The sequence below is a fragment of the Gossypium raimondii genome, chromosome 11, assembly GCF_025698545.1.
Source record: "Gossypium raimondii isolate GPD5lz chromosome 11, ASM2569854v1, whole genome shotgun sequence".
Classification (NCBI taxonomy): Eukaryota; Viridiplantae; Streptophyta; class Magnoliopsida; order Malvales; family Malvaceae; genus Gossypium; species Gossypium raimondii.
In genome coordinates, this window is record NC_068575.1 from 40,353,285 (window position 1) to 40,379,157 (window position 25,873).

General features: G+C 34.0%; 1 protein-coding gene across 3 annotated transcripts; it reads right to left on the bottom strand.

Annotated features, from left to right (window-relative positions):
• Nucleotides 1-8,820: 8,820 nt before the first annotated feature.
• Nucleotides 8,821-15,872, bottom strand: LOC105803906 (B3 domain-containing protein Os01g0234100). Of its 3 annotated transcripts, none has more exons than XM_052624024.1 (7): nt 15,589-15,872; nt 15,270-15,359; nt 14,826-14,857; nt 14,572-14,731; nt 13,476-13,682; nt 9,884-9,965; nt 8,821-9,778 (listed from the first exon to the last, which is right to left on the bottom strand). In XM_052624024.1, exons 1-7 carry the CDS (start codon nt 15,730-15,732, stop codon nt 9,024-9,026), a joined length of 1,470 nt encoding a protein of 489 aa, XP_052479984.1. In that variant the 5' UTR covers nt 15,733-15,872; the 3' UTR covers nt 8,821-9,023. The 3 variants fall into 3 exon arrangements, with proteins under 3 accessions (XP_052479984.1, XP_012491791.1, XP_012491793.1); XM_012636337.2 differs by having other exon boundaries at nt 9,875-9,965; XM_012636339.2 differs by having other exon boundaries at nt 9,875-9,965; nt 14,826-14,853; nt 15,589-15,624.
• Nucleotides 15,873-25,873: the final 10,001 nt, after the last annotated feature.

Genomic DNA, 25,873 nt, shown 5'->3' on the forward strand with positions numbered 1-25,873 from the left:
TTTTCTATCGAGTTATCACTTGAGAAGTAATTTAAAAATTCATTTTTAAATACGTGTTTCCATAAACCAAGTTAACAAGGCTACAAATAAATATTCCTAATTAGAAAATATTGGTTTCCAAAATACAGTTTGATGATTTCGACTGGTGGCAATTAACAATCGTCTTAACACCCCGACAAATACATGTCATAATAAGATAAGAGAAGGTTCACAAATGGGTCGCTAATCTGGTTGATTCCCTTCTGCTACAACATCAACCCACAAACTTGAAAATATAAAGGAAGACAACTAGGTAAGTTCAAAAGAACTTAGTGAGTTCTCAGGAAATAAAATCCTACAATAAAGACTTCGGGCAGTAAGAGATTAAGACCTAGACTGACAAAATAATACGTTATAATTGGTAGATACGACTCTCTCTATAATATGAAGTATCTGCTGGCAGATACTTCCACGATCAAACTCAGCCTACTAGCGGACACTACCAGTATTTGGAAACTCACATATGACGGACACGAGGCACAACTGCTCTGCGCATACGCCACTTTTGTGGACTACCCTTTTATAACCGTTAGACATACTGTTTACATTCCATGCAACGTGCACTCTTTGTTTTACACAAATGTACCCATTTTTCCCATATACTCCCTTCCTTGTGCTAGCTTCTAATCCTAGTTCTGAAAAACCATATTGCCTATATCTTCATACCACTCATCAGAGTTATTTTCTAGTCATTACCTTCGTGCCCCTATCATCCTTCATTGTATTTGAACACATATGTGTTCCCCTGTAAGGCCGAGTTTTCACCAGCCAGGGTTTGCACCAGAGTGCCATACCAGAGGCAGAACATATTGTCATGTGTCTTCTTTTCATCATCATATGCAACATCCCTCCGTTTCCTCCTTACATCAGCCTGGATATGGAGCTTGTGCACCAAGGAATGAGTATTTGTACCTTGTACATACCAGACTTCTGTGTCTGTTTCACCATTTGTACCCTTGCATGCATCGACTCTTTAACACATTTCCTTAGATACGAGTATCAGACCTGAAGATTAAAACCACTAAAATGGCTGTAGTGAGAAAATTTTAACAAAATAACGCATATAAAAGACTTAAGGTACGAAGGAACTTACCAAAAATCTTTACTCAGAGCTTTATCTACTTTAAAAGTTCCTTCCCTTTGGCATTGGGACCTTCTCCCATATTTTTGGTTAAAAAAATAAAACTACTTTTTTAAACATAAAAAAACAACCAAAACTTTATAAAATAACATGAATCTGTATACATGCAAACATTTTCTATATAAAAATTTCCTTCCTATCCAGTATCAAAATGAAAACCCTACTGAATTACTTTTACAGCAATTTGTTTTTATTTGGTAAAACTTAAAGAGAGGTTTAAGAGTTTACCAGCAGACAACTTAAGACAAAAACTCTTATAAGCTTCACAGACAGTACCTTTGTTAACGACGAAGAACTCTTCTAGTTTTCTTCGATGATAACAAAGACTAGTAGAGAAGATGAAATATAAATCTTCTCTCCACTATCGGGTTATCCTATTTATAGTTAACTCACATCCAAATGCCGCTCAAGATTAACTTTAATCAGTAATCATTCTCACATTCTTCCACTAGTTAATCACATCTTATGAGGCTCCTTAAGTGTCCTAATACTAACACATTACCTCTACTAGGATGCTAGATGACTTAAACATCTCCTACTAAATACTACACTTAAATTAGCAGTGACACAAAAACAAGGCTAGCAGATTTATTAGCGGGAAAGTCCGCTTAGTAAGGTTCTTGCCATAACAAGGAACTTGCCAATCCATGAAGTGGAACTTCGTAGTATCGATAAATTTCAATGAAGTATTTCACCACAAAGTTACCAACCTTATCCTGTCTAAGTCTCACGACTTAGGCGGTCTATGCCAGCGAAGTTTCTCAACAGTATCAGCTCTCCAAATGAGGGTGTGACAGGGTATGAATGTGAATGATTACAAGATTGTGGCATGTATATATAAGGTCATATGTAAATGGTCATTTTTAATGGTGAATGCCAAGGTAATGTATGTATCATAATTAGGTGCATTTGATCATATATGAGGCTGTTTGAAATTCTAGTTTCCAATTTTCATAAGTATTATGAGTTGAGCATTAACTTGAATGTGATGTCTTGATATATATTAAGGTTGCAAAATGGTTAGAATATGCCTAGATATGATCATATGGTTGGAACTATATTTCTTAATTTAATTCAAATGATTGTATGATATATTTGACATAGATTGGTAGGAAGCTATGTTTTAAGCTTTTGGGAAGTGTATATGGTTGCACACACTGGTTTAACGGGGTGAAACCAAAGAATAATTTGATATTATAGTAGATTGTCGCTAGGGTCGTGACACTATCCCTTGGATGTCGCGACGCTAGTCCCAACATTGCGACCTTGAAACCCTTGATGTCGCGACATCGAATGGTAGAAAGGATGGGCCAAAGTACACTGTCTTTAGGGTCGTGACACCATTCATTGGATGTTGCGACGTCAACCTTTGATGTCACAACATTAAACCCCAAAGTTGCGATGTCCAATTGGTATAGCTTGGAAAATTTTGCAATTTTTGCTTCGAGGAATGATGCTTGATTACTGTCTTGAAGATTCAACAACAAATCTCTAAAGTTGCGACATCAACCTGAAATCTTTTGAAAAAGTTACATTTTGGCCCTCTAATGGTCTCAAGTTAATAAAAAAGGTTTCGTAAACTTGTATAAACCCCAATTAAGAATGTGTATTGATATAATGGTTAATAAACATGTTATTAGCATTTATTAGTTGTATTGATGGAAAATATGTTTTCTTTAAATGAAGTTACTTCAAAAACGAATGTAGCATCCTATAGCTTGGTCCCAAATATCAGGGCCCAAATATCTGATCCTCCAGCTTAGTTAATGTTCTTGTTGAGTTGGTGCGCTTAGAGTGCACTTGCTTGACATCTGTTCTCATTGACTACATTTCTCCTTTAATTCTATCTAGTCATTGACCACATGCAGTATGGTCACTAGGGTTGGCCCTATCTTGAGGTTTCTGAAAATAAGGAGATCGATTATTAGTATTTTTAACTTGATTTGAACTATTACCTCCTCCTTGGTTTCCTCCCCATCTCAGGTTTGGGTGATTCCTCCAACCAGGATTGTATGTATTCGAAGGAGGGTTTCCACCCCTATTCCCAATGTAGTTTATATCCTCAGTAGTATTATTGATATAATGGAAGAGTGGCTTGTCTCCTCCATGCATAAACAGTGTAGAAGCAGATTTTATACAGTTTTTGTTTATACTTATCATTCTCTTGGATAACTTTGATCGTAAAAGGTTTCTGGCCATATGTGAAGCGTTCAATCAGACACTGACAGGAGTTTAATGCTATATTTTCAATAATTTCGTACGCATCCTCGTACATCCTGTTCAAAAAGGCTTTTCCTATTACTCCGTCTAATCTAGATCGTGTATTTGCATCCAACCTGTTATAAAATACCTGTAGTCGCATCCACTCAGGAAATCTGTGGTACGGGTATTTTTGAATCATCATTTTGAAACATTCTCATGCCTCATACAAACCTTTCTCCCTACATCTGTCTACAGATAGCGATATCTCTTCTTAGTTGAACTACTTTGCTAATTGGGAAAAACTTCTGTAAGAACTTTTCGGTGAGTTTATCCCATGTCATGTTAGACCCTGGTGCATGTGAGTTTAACCAAGAAAAAATGTTATCAATCAAGGAGAAGGGGCACAACCGAGGACAAATAGCGTCATCAGTGGCCTCGTTATACTTAAAAGTACCACAGAGTTGGAGAAATTATTTTCAATGTTGATTAGGGTCCTCTGTCATAGTGCCCCTGAACTGCAAGTTGTTCTGGATCATTTGAATCATCGTCGATTTAATCTCAAGATTATTAGCTATAATTTATAGCCTTGTTATACTCTCCTAAACCATGTCCAAACTTGGTAAGGCATAATCTCTTATGCTTCTTTCGTTTCGAGCAATATGAATGTTTGTGGGTATTTGTGATGCTGGTGAGTTTCCTAGGGCATTATCGTCAGTGTCGCCAAATAGTGGATTTTCACAGGGTACATTACTTGCAGCTGGTAGTGGTGGCTCTTGCATCTATTGCTACTACTATTGTTGTTGGCGATTTTTTCGAATTATTCTCTCTGGATCGATGGTTGCTACAATACGTGTGCCCCTATTGCGAGTCATACACTAAACCTAAAAAAAGGAGATTAGTAACAATAAATAAAATAAAATCATATCTATAACCTACAAATTTCCTAATTATTTTTTTAAAAGTGAAAATTAAAATTAATCTAGAAACGTTACCTCCCGGTAACGACGTTAATAACTTGACCGCCTCTGGACGGACTAATATCCAGAGTGTGAATACTGCAATAAAATTTAGAACGATAAGGCGGCATCCTTCAAGTATATGAGTCGAGTTGTAATATAGTTTTACAACAAAGTAGGCAGATACTCCGAGGATAGCAACCAAGGGAGGCGAACACTAAATCAATTCTAACCTAATCACTAACAGATCTAATTAGTACTTTGAATAAATTATAGTATGAGAACATTAAAGAAAGGTTTTTAAAGTTTTTAGAATAATAAAATAACATAAAATAAATAAAATTCAGGAGATAGAAGAGAAGAGTAAATCAAATCTCGATTATGGGTGATTAGCTCGCTTCTGTAGCCCCCATCAACTGTTTCTTCGACTTTCTCGTCAATCAACTAGTCGCTATCCTAGCAAAATCTTTTGATCTTCCACTAACATTACAAGTTAGAAAAAGCTATTTATCTTCCGACCTCACAGTCAAGACTGTCTTGGGGTGAAGGTGTTCATGAATAGGCAATGTCAATTTTGGGTTAATTCTCACCTTGATGACTTCCTGGGGTTGTCAAGCCTAGGATTTGTTTCACGTTCTTCCTTTCCCAAATAGCTAATCCATTAAATAACCCTATAAAACAATTAATAGATCATACCTCTACTCACTAATCCCCCATAGAGGGATTAGTTCCTCATGGATTTCATAGACAATATGAAATCGATATAAAGAGAAAGCATGCTAATTAAATCAACAAGATAAAATAAATGAAAGAGCCTGATTGTATTGAAATTAAGCACGAATCCACAGAGTTTCAATGCTTCCACAATTTAGATCTCTTGAAATCAACAAGAACAAATAAAAAAAATCTAAAACCTAAGAATGAAAGAAAACTAAACTAAATTTTACAGAGAGAATCTAGGTTAAAGGAATAATGTCATTAACATGTGCCAAAAGATCCTATTTATAGCCTTTAGGTGGCTGTCGTCCTTAACCCTAGTTTAGTTGACGTCCTTGAGCTTAAAGTTTGATTGTGCAGACCAAAATACCTCTGTTTCGTATTTAATTTCTGTCACAGAGTTGTTATCATGACACACTAGGACCTATGTTACAACATAGCAATTAGTATACTTCTATTCAGCTATCTTCAGGGGTATGTCGCGACACCATCAGTTTGTGTCGCAACATCGAAGGCAAACTTGAGTTTTCTCTATTCTGTTCCCTATGTTGCGACATCAGCCATCCCGTTTTGTGACATAGCGACCAATATCAATTTAATATGCCTTCTAAAAGTCTCCTGCACACTCACAAAATGTGTTAGCTCACCTTAGGCCTCATTCGGCCCCTAAGGTCAATAAAAGGCTCAATTTGCACATTTTATTGAATATAATAAAACTAAGAAAACTTAACTAAAACATAACGAAAATACATGTATTCAAGCTCCCTAAATGTGAAAACTAGTTTAATCTGCTACACTGAATTACGACAGATCACCAAGCCATGGATCATAACCATATGTTCTTTCATTTCTTTTCATATTGTGACTTACCAATCTAGTTAGCAAAATTGTTGTCATACCAGAGACATCACAAAGGGACGTTCACATAACATTCACTTACCCAGATAGGTTCACACGTTTGACCATCTTATACTATTCTTACATCAAAACTTACTTGCATACTTACTAGTCATCACTCTTTGCCACAGAATTTCTAAACATATCAACATAGCACATAACTCATCCTTACTATACTCATACTCTTACCATTTATTGCAAATATCTTAATGCCATACATATATTCATATATATCTACTTGAATCGTACACATAGTAGAGTCTAAGTCAAGACTCACCTCCACTCACCCACAGTAACTTAAAGCTCTAGACCTAATCATCCATTATGAAACAGCAACAACCACTGCTTACAGAACATAAAAACACCATTAAAAACTTAACCGTAAACAACTTACCATCATCTCAAGCACTTATAAACCCCATGCAAAGGCTTATACTTACATCTTACTGTTCATTCACTCGTTACAGACTTACTCTTTCAGAATTTAACATGCAGAGTTGTAATACTAACCCAAAGGTGAAATAACCACTAGTTAAACTAAGAATCTATGTTTCCAGCACAAGGAAGAAGAAATGAAATCAGTTCCAGAAAAGAATCAGAGAGTAAAATTTAGAATCCAAAAGAAACTCCTCTCAGAACCCTTATTTCATATATATAATTTAATCTCCTTTACAGACATTCAACAAGTGTCACTTAAATTCAAAGCTTGTCTTTCTTATTAGCCTATAGACTCCAAAAGAGACATAAATAAAAATATTCCATAATAAATATTAAGACAGTCAATTTAGTTGGTTCCTAACCAAGCACTTCACAACCCAACGAGAGCAGTACTAAGACAAACTGGGTGTATTATACTTTTAGCGATAAATCATATTGTAATTTATCTTTTTGTCCAGCTAAAACCTTTACTCTTTGGCTAATCAGAAAAATAAAATTTTCACTTAATTACTCGGTGTATACTATACACCCTCAAGTATACGCCAAAAGAAACAAATGGGTGAATTACAACCCGCCAAACATAGGTTCTTTCACTACCATACGCCTTCTCCTTAAACCCGCCTAAACTGGGGTGTGACAACAATGTTTATGGGTTGTGCTAATTATGTAGATCATATTTAGTTCATTAATGAAGATCATATTACTTGGGAATCAAATTTAGAATATTGGATCGGATCCGATCACCCCTATCTAGTCCCTTGAATCGTGAATATTGGATTGAATTAGAACACTGTACTCTTAGTTGCCAAGAATTCATGTTTGCGTTGCTTGTTATTATTAAATCATATTAAACTTATCTTTTTTTTTAGTGAGATTGTGATAGATCTTCTTATGTTAGCAAGTTTGAAAATATTCCATATAATTGAGAGATTTGTATAGGTTATTGTATTGGGAGATTAAACACTTAATCTATTCTTGTGAAGAATTTTATTTTATGAGTGCATATTGATAGTAAAATATTTTGTGTTATGATTTTATTTGTTGAATTCAAATGGGTGAATGTATTGGGGAGAATATCATTCTTTAAGGTACGAAGGTGAGAAAATTGTCACAGGTGTGTGATAGATTAGGATCACTTGTTATAAGTGTTGAAGATAGTGAATATTTCTCACTGAGCTAGACTTCGCAGACGTAGGGAAATCGAAATGTGTAAACAAACCTTGTGTCCCCTATTTGTTTACTATTTCAGGTAGTGCTTGAAGGAGTGTCGACTCCCTTACTATTCCTTACAAAGGTTATATCTCAGCTACTATTTTAAAGCTTCAATTTTCATTTTCATTCTTAGTCCATTTCCCTTTTTGATGGGTTACTTTTAAAGATTTTTTGGGTAGAAAAGCTTTAGGGTAGTGGTATTATCTTACCAAGTTTAAAGATAGAGATTGTGTAAAAGTGATACTTAGTTGAGAAAAGTTAAGGTAATGAAAGTAGACAATTAAGGCCAAACTACTAAAATTCTTGTGTTATTGTTTTGTGTTTTCATTTTCTTCAATTTTTAAACACCAAGTCATCCTCTCTTGATGTAATTTGAGTTCAATGCATTATGTCATTGGTATTTAAAACTAACTTTTAAATTAACCTAATATAAGTTATTCACTTATTTTATATCCTAACTTTTTAATTATAAAATATTTATATTTATTATGCATTTTATATATAAACATAAACATAAAATCTCAAAAATTACATGTTTGGTTAACTAATATTAAGTTATTTATTGAATTTGGTATCACGAGTAAAGTGACACCAACTCAGTTAAATTACTCTTTAACCCTTTTGTATTTAAAATAAATTGTTATTATAAGGATAGTTTTGTATTTTTATATTTTAAGAAAACCAATAAAAATTGTATATTTTAAAATAAGCTTTGTTTTGAAATTTTAATACATTTTAATACTATTACTCAAATTGTTTCACCCATGTAGCCATCTCAAAATTGATGAGAATTTTTTTTTTTTTTTTGTAACTCTATCTATGATTCAATTGTTAATTAAATCTTTTAAAATTGAATTTTGAATTTTCTTTAATCAACATGATAATATTTTAACTTTTTATAACATGTTAAATAATACTTTCTACCATGATAAACAATATTAATTAGAAAGCAATTAGAGTGCAATTAATATGGTTAATCATTTACCTATTTAAAATGATTTTCTTTCACAATTTAAACTAAATTGATTTGTTTTAATTTCTTAAATATTGTATATTACCATTATTATTATCTTCAAACCATATATTTCATTGTTTATTTTTAAAAGCGCGATTTAGAAATTCTGTATGCCAACCTCGAGCACCATCTCAGAATAATTTGCTTTACCTGATTATCATAATTCTCCCATTAACAATGAAACAAAATGAAGGCATAAGCAATTAGTCCTCAAGCAAATGAGAGGAAAAGAGCAGAAATAGGCTTCCTCCAATGTCACAGAATCATCCAAGAAAAGTACAAATAATAATGAAACTGCCTAGTAATACAAACTGGGGTTGTCATCTTGCTACCGTCGGAGATTATGAATACATAAAGGGCAAAGAAAATAACTGGGATATGAACCCTTGGTATCTTTAAGGAAATTTCACCATGGAGCCTTAACTTCTTTCTCAAACCTGAATTCATTTGTTTCCGCTTTCGATTGCAAACTCTCCATTTCAAATCCAAAGGTTTTACTTGCATCCTTCAGCTCCGTGAGTTTTGCTTCAAGGTTTCTTATCTCATTCTCTGTCTGATCTCGTTCTGCTTTAGCTTCAAAATACCTCCTTGTCTCAGCAGCACCTTCTGATTCAAATGCAAGGTTTACAAGCCGGTGAAGACGAGTTCGTAAGAAACCAACATTCATGCCCAACAACTCAAAGGCTTTCAAGGTCCTGTCCCAACTATCAAATTCATCTCGAGAAGTTGTGAGCTTGCAAGTTCTTATAGCATCAGCAATATTGACAGTTTCGGAAATAATTCCAACTTTAAATTTAAAACTTATACCCTGGATAATATTTTCATGAAGAAAAGCATTTTGACTACAGCATAGCTGGTAGTATTTACTGCGAATGTCTTCCGAGAGCTCAGGATCTATAACCAAGCCATCAACCAATATGTTCTCGAAACTTGTTATGTCTTTGAATTGAATTGCATACTCGGTTCGCTTGAAACCTTCCAAAACTTCTGAACCAACTTCTTCACTATCATTTTCAGATTGCTCTGCTGGCTGCCCAACGTTACAAGACAATATTTGTAGGCCAGACCTCTTGTTCTTCTTCCTAACAGAAGCTAGTGGAAGAGGTTTTGGACGTTTCCTCTTTGTACTTTTAGAGACCGTTGGACCAGTTTCTGCATCATCTATTATTTTTTCCCCAGAAATTCAGTTATAATGCAAAACTTCTGACATGCAAGCATGATAATTAAGAGACCTAACAAAGACACCAAACAACTTGCCTGCATCACTTTGTTTTGTATAAGCATCCAAATTTAGGAGGCCAAGAGCCCCATCCAATTCATTTAAATCATTTGCCCTTATTATGTATATCTACAAAAATAAGATGATACATGTTAGATAGAGAGTAATTACTAATGTAAATAACTGTACTTTCACAAAAATATATGCATTTAAAACAAATAAAAGATAAGATCCCTTCAAATAGAGGAAGAAACCTAATTCCTTGCATCCTCTTATATTAATGCAGTCTTAGGTTCTACGATATACTGATGGGGCCAGGTTAGAAACATTGCTAAGCAGTCATTTTGTTTTGCTGATATAATGATTTGGAATAAACATAATATGAACTCTGCACTAGTTCTCTATTACCCATGTAGTTCTTATGGAAACTTTTAGGCTTTACTTGAAAGAGAGAAAAATATTGGAGGGATAGAAAATTGTAAGAGTAGAAAAATAAAAAGATGAAAAATATAATTTTTCTTTCCACTGATGTGCTTGGTAGGAAGGAATAGGATGGAAAAATTGAGAGAAAAAGAAATTTTCTTTCCATTCATCGCTTGGTAGAGTATAAAAATAAGAGAAAGAAAATGAAACCTCAGAAAAATGCATAAATTTTAACTAGCATAAATTCACCTCTCATTTTCTCTCCTCTTATCATTCCAATTTGGAATGATTTGTTTTGATGCATTAAGGTGGAAAATAGTCATCTTTTTTGTTTTCTTTCCTCTCACTTTTCTTTCCCACCAAACACATTCAAAATTTATTTTCTTTCCACCTTGACATTCCCTCCTTCCACTTTTCCACTCAACCAAGTGCACCCTTAAAGCTCTGGCGTAGTTAGCTGGAACTAAGTATATTGTCTCTCTCCATTCCTCCTACAAATCAAGCAAACTTAAAAAACAACATATGCAAGTCTTGGGAGAGTGATATATCGGCTTGCTCAAGTACTACAAGCCAATCTTAATAAAACAGTATATCCCGTATAGTTAGATATCTAAAACCCCTGACATTGTTTTTCACCTACTTAGCCCTTCAATGTGTGACCTCATAATATGGCAAATACATTTTCAGAATCTTTAACATTCAGGTTTCATACATTCGCCCCAACTACATCTCAAAGAATAAGGTTTCATAATAAAAATTAAGGTTCTTAACATCTCTGCTAACAAACCTCACCATGCATTTGAAAAGTTATATGGTTGTCAGTTAAACATAAGCCCACCGTGTTTCAGACAACATTTTACCAAACACTAACTATGTTAACTTGGATTTAAAATATATAAAATCTTCAGTTGGTGCAACAATCAGTGAGCTTTTGTTCTGCATCTGATGGTTTATCAGCTCTTACAAACTGGTTAGGGGCAAAATCCCACCTGATCAGAACCAGTATTCTTTAGCAAGTTTAGCTATGGAAATACCAGAAATAATTAGAACTATTAAGAAGATCCTTTCTTATCTAAATGTTGTCCCAGAATTCAATACCTTCCGGGCTAGGTAAATCACTAAAAGAGATCTTAGTGAGAAAGGGAGGGAAAGCGACCTCATCACTTCAAGACCATCAACGATAAAAGTTAAAAATCACAACAGTAAAGGTAGTCTTTAGGAGTAAAATTACTCAACCAACTTCTTGGAGTCCAAAACTATTTTGCTGAACAAGATTTTCACTAGCATTGTTTCTAATTGCAGGTGGATTTGGGGGCAGCAAAAATTCGTGAATCATCTATTTTTACAATACAAATGCAATAGGTATGTAATATACTTGGTTATATATAGTGTAACAAGACTAAAGCGGCCACTACCTTGAGAAATTAACAACATTTCATAACATCACAGTGACCTTAAGGTGAACAATCCTTGAGTTGTATGGACAAATTAATTTTTAAAAGGTTGAAAGGTAAAAGAAACCCTTAATAAAAAAAAGAAAAAGAAAATCAATTAAGCCCTTATAAAAAAATGCACCCAATTATTCCTCAATGACGAAAACCAATTGGCCGCTTCCGTTAACGAAAACCGTTGTTGACCAGTAACAGTCAATGTGGCAGACCGAAGCATTGAGAAGATGATATGCAGCATGCAATGTCAATAAAAACTTCAAAGAAATATAAAAATATTCTAACTCATTAATAAAAATACACATCTATAATGAATTTAACAAATGTACATCATTGTTCATCTGAATATGGACACATTTGTCCAAGTTCGTTCTGGACAAACATAAAACTATAAATAATATAAATAATTAATATATAATTCAAAAGTTATATATATACACATATGTAGGTGATGAATATGGCTTCAATAGCTGTAGAGTAAACCAATAAGTGATAATATAGATATTTGCTAAAACATGGTAGAAAATTAGCCTAATATTTATTATATCACAATCATGATAAAAGAAATATATTAAGTAAATTAGAGTTCAAATAGGGAAAATGTTTTACCATCATATTTCTGTCTGTATATATAGGGTAAGTTTCTTCACCATATTTCGGCAGATATACATGATCACCTATTGTTTTATCTACGACTGGTGCAATTCATCACCTATTGTTTTATCATTTTTTACAGTCTTGTGTTCAGCCAAAATGAACCTAAACAAATATGTGTCTAAACTCAAATAAACAAGGACGTCCATATCTCTAAATTCATTATGGATGTGTATTTTTAATTAATTTTTAAATATATTTTAGAAATTTTTAATTAATTTTTTTTAATTTTTGCTGATATGGAAAGCCACATGTCAAATTCTCATGGCTTTCATCTACCACATCAATGACCGTGATCAAATCGATCATCGAAGGTTTCTATTAATGGAAGGGGCTAATTAATTTTCTTGAGTCACCGAGGACTCAATTAAGCATTACTTTTTTCATAAGGACTTAATCATTTTCTGATTTTCTTTATTAAGGATTTTTTTTTTTACCCTTTAACCTTTTTTGAAACAAAAATATAGTTATACAAGACAGCAGCATAAAAGTAGAACCTATCTTTCCTCAACTTTAACAACATAGGGCATTTGCACTTGAGCTTCATAGGCTTAATACATGCATGATCATGTTAAACCTTTATTAATTATCAAGAGATGGAGATCAAACAAAATTCAGTAGACATTGATCCATGCTATTAAGGGCTGTATATATATGACCTATGAAGCTCCTATGCTAAACTTTCTACAAAAGCCAACATGAAACGTACAGGGCAAGGAGTACAATCATGAACTAGATAGCATCTGCACCCTTGTTTCTCTATCCATATTTTTCTTCCATTGCGTTTTCCAATTTGTCCTTCCAAAAACCATCCAAACATGTATTTTACCAGCTTTTTTTTTAATCACTAATAATGTTATAACAAATACTGTTATAGAAGATCATATATTAGGTTGGACGATCAGATCCCAGATCAGACCCCTCACTCATAGTGGATGCCCATCCAATGTTGGGACATGGGGAAATATGGCACACCTGGAACTGTCCTCTTAATATTAAATTCTAATGACAAGCCAGAACTATCAACAGATATATAATCACATATTGCACGTAAGCAATATAAACCTCAAACTCTAGAAGTTGAAAGCCAAGAAGAATAGCTATTGAACATCACCTTAAACTTGGTTGGCTCAACTAACTGGAAGACCAAAACATCCCCCTCAAGCAAATTATGGGCACTACAAAACTGTCTCCAACCTGCACTCAATCCCGTTTTATCAGCGTAGTATTTTACATGAAATTGGTTCCCACTCTCGTCTTCCAAAGTGATTGTAGTATCTTTCCTAGGTAAATGTATTTTACAGAACATCCCCGGAAGCCCCTGTCAAAAGAAAAAAGAAATTATCACAAATACACCTCAAAAAGTTCATTATTTACAAGTTAATCAAGGGCTAAACTTCAAAAAAACAGAGCTACATTTGTGCGGTGGGGTTAAGTGTGACACAAACAGGTACTGTGATTTGCCTTGATCTTAGTTGCAACTGTTATGTTGGCCCTATGCCCACTAACAGCACCCTCTTCCTCCTCCACCATCTCCATAAGCTTAACCTTGCTTACAATTATTCGAATTGGTACCCAATAGCATCTTAGTTTGGTCAGTTTACCATGTTGACCCATATAAATATCTCTCAATCAAAACTTTCAGGTAAAATTCCATTAACAATCTATCAACTTTCTAAACTATCAACCCTTGGTCTATCCTATAATGACTTATATCTGAAGGGCATCTCTTTGGAAAATGTCATGAGAAACTTGACACAACTAAGACACCTATCAAATGAGAGCAGAAGGTGTCTTAGTTGTGTCAACTTTCCCACAACATTTTTACTGACATCCCCTTCAAAGATCAAACCATCATCATAGGATAGATCAAGGGATAATAGTTTAGAAAGGTGAGAGACTACTAATGGAATTGAACCTGAAATTTTTTAATGAAAGATGTTTAGATGGGTCAACACAGTAAACTGACAAAACTGGTATCCTATTGGAGACCAATTGAAATCACTGTAAGCAAGGTTAAGCTCGTGGAGATGGTAGAGCAGGAAGAGGGTGCCGCTGGAGGGGATGGGGCCAACAAGGCAGCTGCGACTAAGATTAAGGCCCACCACATTCCCTGTTTCGTTATCAGGCTTAGCCCCATCCCACAAACCTAAAAAAAAAAAAGCAAATATAATTATACAAGGTGAATTATAGCATTTAACGGAGCTAACCATCCAAAAACAGCTTCCGACATGTGATCTAACCAAAGATTTTGCAAAACTGGGAAATTCAGGTTCTAGGTTTGATTGAATTTCCTCTGCACAAATCATAGCTGGAGACTTAATTTCAGCTATGCATCTTCCATCACCTACGTCCTTATTTTTCATAGAGCTTCATTAAAAAAAAGGTAAACATCATCAGACAATTAATCCAAAAGCAGTAAAACAGCATACGCAGATTCCATTCTTTTGGATAGTTCACTGACCTTATTTTCTTCTCCCCACAATCTGACACTGCCTGTCCGGAAATTTATTTGTTAGTGCTAATTAATCTGAGATAAAAGACAAACAATTCTTGCTGGAAGTTTGAAATTAGAAATTCTCTGTTCTAATCCATTCCATACGGCAACCAGTTTGACCATGGAAAATAAGTTTACCTCTGTCTCCTTGCTCATAAGTTGCCAATTTTGTTTAATTTATTAGCATTATTCTACTATGTGTTTTCTTTTGACTCTTTCAAAACAATCTTTGGAATCGAGAAAGGAAAAAAAAAAAAAAGCAATCATTCAAATATTGGTTCTCTGCAATGATTTTGGAACTTTGAGACTACAGTTGAGTCATTAGGTCATAAATATTTCTATAATAGCCGTAGAAAAATATTTAACAAATTTAAACAAAAAAAAAAACAAGAGGAAGAAAAAAGGTTTTACAGGTTTAATTATGGTCTCGGATTGGCACTTCTTTCGCTTCTGCTTTCTCTCAGTTAACGCATTAGCCTTCTTACTAATTTCCTTCTTTTCCTGCAAAAATAAAATATAATGCATTGAATATAACTATCAATCAAGCAAAGACAGTACGAACCTTCTAAAGATCTTTTTTGAAGAAAATAAAAACTACAGCAACAAGTACGAGATCTAACATATTTTCTTTCAGAATCTTTAGTTTCTATAGTTTTGTTTCAAAATCCAGCTAAACAAACTGAAAGCAAGAAGTAAAGAAAGAAGAAGAAAGAGAGAGAGAGAGAGAGACCGAAGAAGAAGGGTTGAGCTTAGGAGTGTGAGTTGAGAGAGCGAGGATGAAGTCTTCTTCACCAGCAGATTTAAGTCTCCGACCAGCAAATGACATCGTTCTTTGCGGTATCTCTTCAGCTTCCTTCTTCACCCTTCGATCCATAACCGGCAATTCGGTTATAAGCAAGCAGGGACTCCGAAGAAGAAGCAGATGCCCACTGTTTCCCTCCCTCGCGAGTGCAAGGGCTTTTCTGTTTTGTTCTTCTTCTTTTTTTGTTTTTTTTTTCCTTACTTTCTAAAATGATAGTTTCGAAAATTTTAACTTGAAGCACTGATTAGAGGGGTAAAAATGAAAAAAAAAAATTCAAATTTCGTTTTCTTCGAGTAGATTTAATTAAATAATTCGACTTTTCGGAGTTAATCTCAATTTTACCATTCCAATGGTTGAAATAATAGAGGAGTGTAAATATGTTCTCTATCAAATAAATTAGTCATTTTCTCAATAAAATTATAAAAAATTAAAATTCCAAAGTATATAAATAAAATTAAAATAATAATTTTGGACCTAAATTACTTATCACATTAAAGTTTTTTTTCTCTTGAAAGAGTTTTAAAATATATATGGTTTTAAATTTATATCTTCAAATATGGAATTAGTTATCTTGTAATAAGATTTTAATTTGACATATTTTTTAATTTAACTTAGGGCCAGTTCTTTATTGCTTTTGAGAAGTACTTTTGAGAAATTTAAGTGTTTGGCATTACTGTCAAAAAGTGCTTTTGAAGAATAGAATGTCCATTTTAGACATGAGATTATAAAGTAACAAATATGTATTTAAATAATGTTCAAATTAGTTAATATTATGATATTTTAGCAAAATATAAAAAATAACTTATTATAACTTATTGTTAATATTTTAATATATAATATTAATTTTAAAAATTTCTAAGTAATTAATATTAATTATTTATAAAAATTAATTAGAATATATAAACTATATTTAAATATTTAAATATAAAATTAAATATTTGTAATTAGATATTGACATGATTATATTATTATAAAAAGTATTTTTATTTTTAATTAATGCTTTTAACACATTTTATTATTTTATTTTAAAATGTATTTGAATATATAACTCATATATTTACTAACATAACATAGAAAACATAAACCTAACAATTAAAATATTACATATATTTGGATAAAAGTTTTAAAAGGGATAATATTTATATAATATAAATACTAAAAATCAAGAAATCTATCATAGAATATAGCCAATACAATGTTCCAATTTCCAATGATAGGCTGATTCAAATTCAAAGACATTAAATATAGAAATAAGCTAATTTTAATAGTAAAAATATATATTCGAAAGGTCCTTAGAAGATATTATCCCAAATCCATGTCCAAATACACCTCAACATAGTTCAACCAGACATGGAGTAGTAAAAGTAACAATAGTAAGGAAAACTGCAATTGAACCAGCTTTAACCATAAAGACCATCTGTATTACTATGAAACTGTGGCTTTTGGATATCAGTAGTTGAAGAATCTTTCTGCGTGGTTTGCGAGCATCAGAATTGGAACTTAAGTTACTATTATTTCCAGTCTTTGAATTGGAGGATTCCCCTGCTTTAAAGGAAGAACTACTGCTTTTTGAAGTGTTGCTAGATGTGGACATTTCCGTTCTTCGTATTGATGAATTTCGGCTAGATGAAGATCCAAACCTTGATTTTGCATGTACTGAGTTTGAAAAAGAATTACTTGATGGCCTCGGAGGATGCATTAAAGCTATCGCAGATACTGCTTCATTATAAGATCCAAAGATGCAAGAGAAAACGGAACACAAATATGTTAAAACAGTTAAAAATAATTTATTTTCTTAAAACCACAAAAATTTTATTCGATTCAAACTGATTCCTTTCATCGCTAGACATGCGGATGCCGCTATGCCGAAGCACGTTCCTCGCTGCGAAATAGCAAAATATGTTTAACGCACTTTTCCTTGCAACAAAATAGGTGGAATAAAGATTCCCAACTCTAACCAACTACAAAACTTACTCCAACTCTTTAATTTGCAAAATTTTTGAAGTACTCATGTCTAACACACTTTGGATCTGAGTCCATTTAACCTCCAAGAACCCTCCAAATACACAAAAAAACTTGGAAAATACACAATATACCTCAGTAGCATGCATAACCATATCGAGACACACCGAGTCTAAGTAACATAGTGCAAAAAACTTGCAAGTGAAAGATGAAGTTAAATACAAGCAGAACCTCGCTTTTGCTAACCGAGTCTAGGTCCATAGTGACCATGAGTCAATGTTCATGTAAAACGAAGTTCTCATGGCGATTATATCATCATATCGATTACTAATAATACGAAGGAACAAAAATACCATTAACTAAGACTTTTCATCTATGAAGCATAAACACCTTGTCAAGGCGTGCCCAAGTCCGTGCTTCCCTTCCCATCAAGAGAAAAGCAAAGTTCAATGGGCAGTTCAACTCATAGATACAATACGTACCTTGTACTTTCGTCCATTCATCATCTCGCATCGACTTCCTCACTCGAGCTTCCGGTCAAAAAGAAATCATTATCGCTCAAATCCAACGACCCATCATCCTCACTCCTGCTCTCGTTAAGGGAAGTCCAAATGAAAGACATCATTCTTTTGAGTATGACAATAGAAGTTAATAAGAACAAAATAAACAGGTAAAACAACACCCGATACAAAAACAGATGATACATCCATGACCATTCTCTTTGGTTATTGATTATTGGGGAAGTTTAACAAACAGAAGGAGAGCAAAATAAGACAATGAGAGAAAGGAAGATTGAAACAAGAAAATAAGCCATAGTTGAAATCATTTGTCTCAAGAAATACCAGGAAATCAACAGCTTCAAACTCTTAATCAACAGCAAATCAACAGTAAATCAACAACTTCAAAATATTAAACTGAAGAGGAACTAATAAAACAGAAGAAGAAATATAAAAGAAACTCTCACCTGCTGCGGAAGAGGAACAAAGAACAGAAAATAGAGCTTTGAAAGCCGAAAATGGGGAAAAGAAATCGGGTATAAAGCTCCAATTTCACCAGCAGAGGGGAAAGAACATTTAGGGAACCAGCAGAGGGGAAAAACGTTTGGGGGAGAAGACAGGGGTATTTGGTCAATTTTCATCCAAAAGCAGTTACGGCAGAAGAAAAGGAGAATTTTTTAGCTTCTCCATCTAGAGAGAAGCACTTTTTTGATGGAGAAATTTTAAGAGAAAAGGAGGCTGTTCTTGGCTCCTTTTAAGAGAAAAGCACTTTTGGGTGAAAAAGTCATTCTCAAACGGGATAAAGAACGGGGCCTTAAACAATTTCATTCAATTTAACTTGAATCGAATTTCATTTTCCTCTACTTGATTCGAAAAAATTTCAAATCAAGTTAAAGATGATAAAATGAGATTTGCCAACTCAATTAATTCGAAATTTTTTCATTCAATTCGATCGAACGCTCACCATTACTCTTAGGATAAATTGAGTTTGTAACGGAAATTCCAAATTAAATAAAATGATTTTGTTATGAATATCTTATAAAGTGAATGTCCATCAAGATCGAGATAAGTTTTGATATACTTTAAATTCTAATAGTCATTGGAAGTAGATCTCTACTTCATTTATATTTCGTATGCCTATAAATAGAGATTTTGAGGAAGCTTTATAGATATTCCCATTGATCAATCAAATACGCTCTCTCTTTTGCTCTTCTAGTCTCTTTATTCTTTATTTTTTGTATTTTTATTTTATAACACGTTATCTGCACGATTCTCTTTTAATTGTTTTTCTCTATAAGTCACAAAAATATCCCAAAATTTACTATTGTTGATTGTCTTCTAGAGCTATTGCAATTTCAGTCTTCAATTGAGGTCTGCGCATTATGGGTAATCATTATCCAAAGAAATTTATATAATCCTCACGTGGGTGATGACGATGATGTTAAAGATCTTCAAGTATATTTTACTATGATTTATTTATTATATTATATTTATTATAATTTGAGACTAATCATGACAACATGAATAGATATATTTTGATTTGAAATCCACGCATGTTTGCGATGGTGATTATGAAATAAAAAATCTATTGGGACGTTTATAAGTTCGTCCTAGTAAATTTATTGCATTCCTCGAAGTGAACGCAAGCACAAAAATAAATAAAAACCAATGTTATTTCAATATTTTGTAGTACAAAATTAGTCGAAAACTCTAAAAGAGCTAATATATTAATATCTTGTGATGGTTAATCCATTGGTCTTAAAGGATATTCATAATGGATCTCATATTGAGATTATGAATGAGGAAAATATTATATTTCATATGAATCAAAAAAGAATTGGGTTATTGATTTATATTTATTACTCTTGTTATAAATTGAATTGATTATGACTATCTTTGTGATCTTCTTTTATCATCATTCCCATTAAGGGGTTGAAAACAAAATATTTGACTATGAAAGATCTTCTTTTATCATCATGCACACGGGCGTGTGGTTTGGCCGTGTGCCCCATGCATATTAAAAATTGAGAAATAGAATGCTTAGAATGGTTCACACGGGCGTGTGTCTCAGCCGTGTGTGACACACGGTCTAGCACATGGGCGTGTGTCTTGGCCGTGTGACCCCTGTACCAAATTAATGCAAATTAAATTGTTCACACGGCTTAGCACACGATCGTGTGGCTTGGTCGTGTGACCCAAGTCAGTAAGCAACCTAAATTGGACACGAGCTGGGACACGGACGTGTCTCTTGGCCGTGTGAGTCACACAGACGTGTGTCTCCTATAAACCTGTCCATGGGCCAGGCCGGGCCGACGGCCCGCCCGAAATATGGGAGGGTTCGGGTAAAAATATAGGCCAAAAATATAGGTTTGGGCAAAAAATTAGGCCGATTTAGAAGCAGTAGGGCCTCAGGCACAACTTTTTGGCGGGCAATTTGCCGAATATAATAAATATATATTTTTTGTTTTTATTTTTTAATTTTAAAATATTTTTAAAATACTTTTATTTTTATTTTTTTTGTTTTTAAAATAATTTTTTGGTGTTTATTAAAAAAATAGGCCGGGCCGGGCCTGGCTCGGGCTTAAGATTTTTTTCTCGAGCCGGGCCTGGACAAAATTTCAGGCCAATATTTCAGGCAGAGCCGGGCTCGGGCCTAAGAGTCGGGCTAAAATTTTTTTTGGGCCCAACCCGACTCGGCCCATGGACTGGTCCAGTCCCCTACACTTAGGAAAAATTTTGAAATTTTGCGAAAAATTCTCTAAGTTCTCGATTTAGTCCCGACTTGCTTCTAATACATAATTTGGGCCTCGAAGGCCCATACAAGAGACAATATGATTGAATATAATTTTATTCTGATATGAATAGTAAATGATATAAATTAACTGTGTTTGACCTGAAAACTTTGGTAATGCTCTATAACCTTGTTCCGGTGACGAATATGGATTAGGGGTATTATACAACATGCTCATTTTCATCTCAGGAATATACCAGAATATCATCAATAAATACCACCACAAACCTATCCAGATATGGTCTGAAAATTCTATTCATTAAATCCATAAATACTGCAGGTGTATTAGTCAAGCCAAACGGCATCACAAGGAATTCATAATGCCCGTACCTAGTTCTGAAGGTTGTTTCCGGCACATCCGAGTCTTTCACTCGTAACTGATAATAGCCAAAACGAAGATCAATATTTAAAAATACTGTTGCACCTTTTAACTGGTCAAACAAGTCATCAATGCAGGGAAGTGGATATTTATTCTTGATTGTAACCTTATTGAGTTGTTGGTAATCAATACATAGTCTCAGGGATCCATCCTTTTTCTTGACAAAAAAAACTGGTGCACCCCAAGGTGAGAAACTAGGTCGAGCAAAGCCTCTATCAGTCAGTTCTTGCAACTGCACTTTTAACTCTTTTAATTCAGTAAGAGCCATTCTGTAGGGTTCTATAGATATTGGTGTTGCCCCTAGAACAAGATCTATAGAAAATTATACTTCTCTGACCGGTAGTAATTCGGGTAACTCTTCTGGAAATACATTCGGATACTCTGGCATTGACTTAATCTTTGACTCAGATACTTTAGTGTCCAACACAGAGGCAAGATAAACATCATAACCCTTTCTGACATATTTCTGTGCTAGCATGGCTGATATCACATTAGACAACCCATTCAAATTATTAGATTCAATACAGATCATTTCACCATTCAGGTATTTCAACACAATATACTTTTGTTTGCAATTTACTACAACCTCATGCTGAGTTAACCAATCCATACCCAAAATCACATCAAATTCATAAAATGGAAATAACATTAAATCAGCCTGAAAGTAAAAACCCGTATCATTAACAAACAATTCTTACAAATTTTATCCACCATCACATACTAGCCTCGGGGGTTCGATACTTTAACCATGAATCCAATGGACTCGACAGGTAAATTTTTATTATACACTAAATTCGTGCAAATGTATGAATGTGTCAAACCAGGACCAATTGAAGCAATTATATCAGTATCAAAAAGAGAAAAAGTACCAATAACAACATCGGGTGTAGAGGCATCCTCATGTGCATGAATAGCATATGTCCTTGCCAGTGCTCGTGCTTCAAATTTGACAGTTGAATCTATTATCGTACCTCGACTACCACTGACATTACTGGGGTTACGAGGTGGTCTACCTTTTGTAGCGAAGTTACTTGGCTTTGAAGTCTATACAGTATCTTTCTCAGGCTTTTTCGAGCAGTCTCTAAGATAGTGGTCAAAATAACCGCATCTAAAACATGCTCCGTTTCTCATGCAGCACTCACCAAAATGGAATTTATTACAATGTTTGCACCTGGGTTTGGTGTTTCTGACACTGCCTGTAATCGCTACCAATGTAGCCTGAGATATCAGATTAGAACGTTGAATACTTCTGTCTCTCTTAGAATACCCCGTAGAAGTGGTAAAATGGTCTTGGTATTTCTTTGATTTCTTTGAAATTGATTGTTGTGATTTCCCTATAAATCTTTTACTTGTAGTTTTGGCTTCCATCTCAGCCTGTCTCTTTTGTTTACTTAGTTCTTCAGCTTTATGGGCTCGGTCGACCAATACCACAAATTCTTTTAATTCCAGAATCTCAACTAACAACTTTATGTCTTTATTTAAACCCTCTTCAAATCGCTTGCACATTGCGATTTTAGTCGGGACACATTCTCTGGCATATTTACTCAGTCTGATAAACTCTCTTTCATATTCAGATATTGTCATATACCCTTGTTTAAGCTCTAAAAATTCTTTCCGCTTCTGATCAAGGAATTTCTGACTAATATATTTCTTTTTGAATTCAGTTTAGAAAAATTCTCATGTGACCCTTTCCTTCGGTACGACAGAAATTAAAGTGTTCCACCACTGGTAGGCTGAGTCTTTTAACAAGGATACAGCATATTTTAAACATTTAGCTGGTGTACAAGACAATTCATCCAAAACCCTGATAGTTATGAATTCTTCTGTTGCTCTGAATTTTTCTGCCCCATATTTATGAATTTTATCTATAGGAGGCTTATCAGTTCTAACAAGTTCTGTACCTTGTAGCATATCGAGAATCGGTTGAGAGACAGGAGGGGGTGGAGGTTGTTGTACAGCCGAATTTGTTCTTACGAATTCTGTAAACCATTCGTTCATCATTTGGAATAAGGCTTCTTTAGCTTCTCCTCCTAGGCCCTCAGATACGGGCCTTCTACTACTTGAGTTGCTCTTTAAACTGAAGCTTGAGCATTGCTCTCAGTTTTATGATTTCTTTTAACAGGATCATTTTCGGCTGTTGCTCTGAATTCTTCTGTCCCATATTTATGAATTTTATCTATAGGAGGCTTATCAGTTCTAACAAGTTCTGTACCTTGTGGCATATCGAGAATCAGTTGAGAGACAGGAGGGGGTGGAGGTTGTTGTATAGCCAAATTTGTTCTTATGAATTCTGTAAACCATTCGTTCATCATTTGGAATAAGGCTTCTTTAGCCACTCCTCCTAGGCCCTCAGGTACGGGCTTTCTACTACTTGAGTTGCTCTTTAAACTGAAGCTTGAGCATTGCTCTCAGTTTTTTCAGATTCAGCTTGGTTGGATGACATTACTATATGAAAACATGTTTAAAATGGTCAGGAGATATCACACTATCACGTGTTATATAATGGCATGTATAGCTAGACTCGTATATGCTACGTTAGTCTGAGAATCGGCTAAACTATCGCTCTGATACCAATAAATGCAACACCCCTAACCCATATATGTCGTTAGAATAGGGTTACGAAACATTACCGGAATATACAAAACAAATACAGAAAATTTATATTATTTAACATTCATGTCAGAAATTATTCATAAAGTCCCTTATATGAGCCCTCGAGGCCTAAAACATACATTAGAAACAAGTTGGGTCTAAAGCGAGTACTCAGAGAATTTTTCGTAAAATCTCAAAATTTTTCTAAGGTACAGGGGACACACACTCGTGTGGTCAGGCCGTGTGGGCATTCAAAATAGGGCACACAGCCATGTCCCAGCCCATGTCCATACCCGCGTAACTCTCTGACTTGGGTCACACGGCCAAGTCACACGCCTGTGTGCTAGGCCGTGTGTATGTGTAAGGGTCACACGGCCAAGCCACATGACCGTGTGCCAGGCCGTATGAAAAATCATGAGCATTCTATTTTAAAATTTAAAGATATAGGGGACACACGGCCAAAACACACACTCGTTTGGTAGGCCGTATCTCACACACGGTTGAGACAGACGCCCGTGTCTTTGCCCGTATGCACGAAATAGGGTCATTTCCAAGCCATATTTCTCACCCATTTGGTCTTTCACCTACACTTACATTTTAACACATTCAAAAGCCAATCCAAGACATTTAAATCAAGCTAAAGTCAAGTCTTATGCATGACATATCACTCCATAAATCCATATATCGAAACTTACCGATTTGACCAAAAGTACTTATAGACATACTTATAAAGTTTACTATCAATTAACCATACTATACACTCATATCAAACATGACATTATCTCATATATATCCATCAAAACACATTCATCACAAGCCATTCCAATGGCTAATTACAACCAAAACATTTATATGCCAACATTGGATATTTAAACCTATACATGCCATTATAACAAAAATTAATTTACTATTTATACCGAAATAAGCCAATGGATAGTGTGAGTGATCTTTGCCAAGCTTTCAACCCAACGAGCTTTCGAATTACTATAAAACAGGAAAAATAATACAGTGTAAGCATATTATGCTTAGTAAGTTCGTATAATGGGAAATTAACTTACCATTCATTTACATTTAAGGTAAGCATACAAATACATCCAAAGTAATTTGACAATTTGCCTAAACACATATAACCTCAAGAAACATGTTAGTAATGTACTTCATGTGAATATTAAGAAACAAAGATAAGCTCATCATGTAATTAATTTCCATGTGTTTTCAGGTGTATACAGGTAGTATCTTACTCAGAATTCATCTTAACTTATATCAAAATTTTGTCCATTGAACCATTTGAAATAACGATGGACACACGGTAATTGTAACAGCCCGATTTTTTACCCTAATCAAAATAGTAGTTTTGGGAACACAAATCCGAGTCTAAAAAATATTTTAATATTATTTTCTATGTTTATTATGTGTGAATTTACATGTTTGAAAGTTTCGTGAATTAATTTTATTGTTTGTGTGCTTAATTTAATAAAAGGACTTAATCGCTAAAAATAAAAAAGTGGCTAAATAATGTGTAACTGCTAATTTGCTAATGTCTTTATAATGTAAAGTCCTTAATTGGTAATTAGCCATTATTAAAATGAGTGGACGACAATGGTCAAGAATGACCTTAAATTATATGCTTTATATATTTAGTAATAAAGGTTAAATTATTAAATGAATAAATAATATATGTTATAATAAAACAAAACATTAAAAGCCACCATTTTATGTTCATCTTTCTTCACCGAATTTAGAAAATAAAAAAAAAGGTTTGCAAGCTTGAAACATTCGACCATTTTGAAGCTTAATTCAAGGTTAGTTTTTGTTCGGTTTTTGATAATTTTTACGTTTTTGAGATCGTTGCTTCCAGAGCTACAAGACCCATGCTTGAATTTTTGAAATTTATAATGATTTTGGGTTTTGCTATTGATGATAGCTTGTGTTTTTTGTTGTTTGATGATGAAATATTAAAGATATGTGAAAGATTAACATGTTTTGTCTTTG

Excerpts from the sequence above, each read along its gene's own strand:
- LOC105803906 (XM_012636337.2), bottom strand. The coding sequence starts at position 15,732 with ATGGATCGAAGGGTGAAGAAGGAAGCTGAAGAGATACCGCAAAGAACG. Across the intron at positions 14,732-14,825 it reads TGTGGGGAGAAGAAAATAAG|CTCTATGAAAAATAAGGACG; the intron begins GTCAGTGAACTA and ends TTTTTAATGAAG. Across the intron at positions 13,683-14,571 it reads TCGGAAGCTGTTTTTGGATG|GGGCTTCCGGGGATGTTCTG; the intron begins GTTAGCTCCGTT and ends TTCTTTTGACAG.